This window comes from Teleopsis dalmanni, chromosome 1, assembly GCF_002237135.1.
Source record: "Teleopsis dalmanni isolate 2A chromosome 1, ASM223713v2, whole genome shotgun sequence".
NCBI lineage: Eukaryota > Metazoa > Arthropoda > Insecta > Diptera > Diopsidae > Teleopsis > Teleopsis dalmanni.
This window is the reverse complement of record NC_051846.1, coordinates 72,082,564-72,084,609: the sequence shown is the minus strand read 5'-3', so window position 1 is coordinate 72,084,609 and position 2,046 is coordinate 72,082,564. Positions and strand designations below refer to the sequence as shown.

At 32.1% G+C, this 2,046-nt stretch overlaps 1 protein-coding gene across 1 annotated transcript; it reads right to left on the bottom strand.

Annotated features, from left to right (window-relative positions):
* Positions 1-1,008: 1,008 nt before the first annotated feature.
* On the bottom strand, positions 1,009-1,576 carry LOC119672975 (ubiquitin-conjugating enzyme E2-24 kDa-like). The gene has a single exon (XM_038084163.1). It carries the CDS (start codon positions 1,499-1,501, stop codon positions 1,034-1,036), a length of 468 nt encoding a protein of 155 aa, XP_037940091.1. The 5' UTR covers positions 1,502-1,576; the 3' UTR covers positions 1,009-1,033.
* Positions 1,577-2,046: the final 470 nt, after the last annotated feature.

The window sequence follows — 2,046 nt, the reverse complement described above, 5'->3', positions numbered from 1 at the left end:
GAAAAGTTTTCGGAAATTCTCATTTAAAATTCGCGCGCTGTATATTTTTCGATATTTTAAGTTTATGTAGTTTGGCAGCACTGTCCTTAATTACTATGCCAAAAATGAGCTCGATCTGTCAGACAGTTCGTTTACGGCAGCTGTTGAAACCAGTTCACCTCAGTAGTGCGTTGCGAAATGTCTTCGACGGTCGTACGACCGTCCTGGAAGGCTTTGTACCACTCATAAACTTGAGTTTTCGATAAAACTGATTCCCCATAAGCCTTTTGTAGCATTCGCAACGATTCTGCACACGAAATTTCGTTCGAAACACAAAATTTGATGCAAACTCTTTGTTCAATATTTTTTTCCATTGTTTTTTTCGCAACGCCCTACTGAGGTGAACTGGTTTCAACAGCTGCCGTAAACGAACTGTCTGACAGATCGCGCTCATTTTTGGCATAGTAATTAAGGACAGTGCTGCCAAACTACATAAACTTAAAATATCGAAAAATATACAGCGCGCGAATTTTAAATGAGAATTTCCGAAAACTTTTCGGTCTTAATGTATAAACAAAGTGAAAACATTTCTTGCATGTAATTAAATGCATTATATACTATATATCGAATCTAATAGTAATGTTTAGGCCCACATTATCCAGAAAGTCATGGAGAAATAACTCTTGCCTGAATAACTCGTGCCTGAATTTAAAAGGAAATGTAGCTATTCTCACTTACAATTTGCCACCAAAAATAAAAATCTTATGGAACCTGTAAAAATGTTAACATATTCAGATATATTATATTACAATTATTTTTATAACTAAATCTACTAAATACTTAGAAATAGAAATAAACAGGATACGAACTCCTAATGGATCGGAGCAGCGCGACTATAGTTGATCTTTATGATGTACTAAAGTACTTTATACAAGATAAAAACTGAAACTCAATTCTTATTCTTCTTAGTTGATCATTTTATTATTTATTTCAATATCATATCTAATTTGATATTGAAAAAAATTGCTGCATTCTTTATCTGGTAGTTAGCGATTTACGAATCAATTCTGAAAGCATCGGCATAGCGTCTAGTCCAATCCAGTGCAATTTTATCGAATTCTTCCCTTTTCTGCATATATTGTGCAGCTATATCAGCGTTGTAAGCATCTGTGGGATCGCATTTAACCAACATTGAGTTCATTGTAACAAGTATGCAATATATGTGCTGACGAGCAAACCAATTTCTTTCAAACTCATTTTTGCAGAATATGCCATTTTCATCCACATTACAGTGATAAATTTTAGTCTTGAAACGTATTCTTGGAGTTCTAAATGGATAATTCCAAGGAAACTGTATATCCAATTTAAATTCTCCGCCTGCATAAACAGTGTCCTGTGGTCCAATAATTGTTACTTCCCAATGTGTTAAACTATTATTAACTAGTTTAATACTAGTATTTGGTGGTGGATCCTCCAGCATTTGTCGATATTCCGACATCATTCTAGCTTTATATTTTACCATTAGGACAAAAATTTTTGTTAAACTGCTCCAAACTTAGTTTTTACTATGTTACGGAGAAAAATTTACTTTTTGACATTCGTTTCTTAAATGACATGAACACTAAGTTTATAACTTGTACCATTCACAATTACAATGTTGCGTAAGAGAATATCTATTTTTATACGATGGAATAAAAATCTTAAATAAAGATTTAGGTATTATTTATTAACGTTAGTCTGGTCTCATTATTAAGATATCAATACAAAAAATATATAAAAAAAATTTTGAATTTTTGTTTATTCTAATAATAAGACCTTACTAGCCTAAATAAGTCTTACCTGAAATCTTGAATGTATTATGGAACATACGATTTAATCAAATAAATGAAATATTTAAGTTATTTAGTGATTTATATTCGCCCGCGTTCATATCTAATCTGGACAGCCTTGTTACATAGAACAAGGCTTTTTGTAGACCGTAATAATTACAACGTCATTGTTGACAATTATAAGTTCGAAGTTGTGAAAGACTTTGTTTATTTGGGAACCAGCTAAAACACCAAAAAA

Excerpts from the sequence above, each read along its gene's own strand:
- LOC119672975 (XM_038084163.1), bottom strand. The coding sequence starts at position 1,501 with ATGGTAAAATATAAAGCTAGAATGATGTCGGAATATCGACAAATGCTG.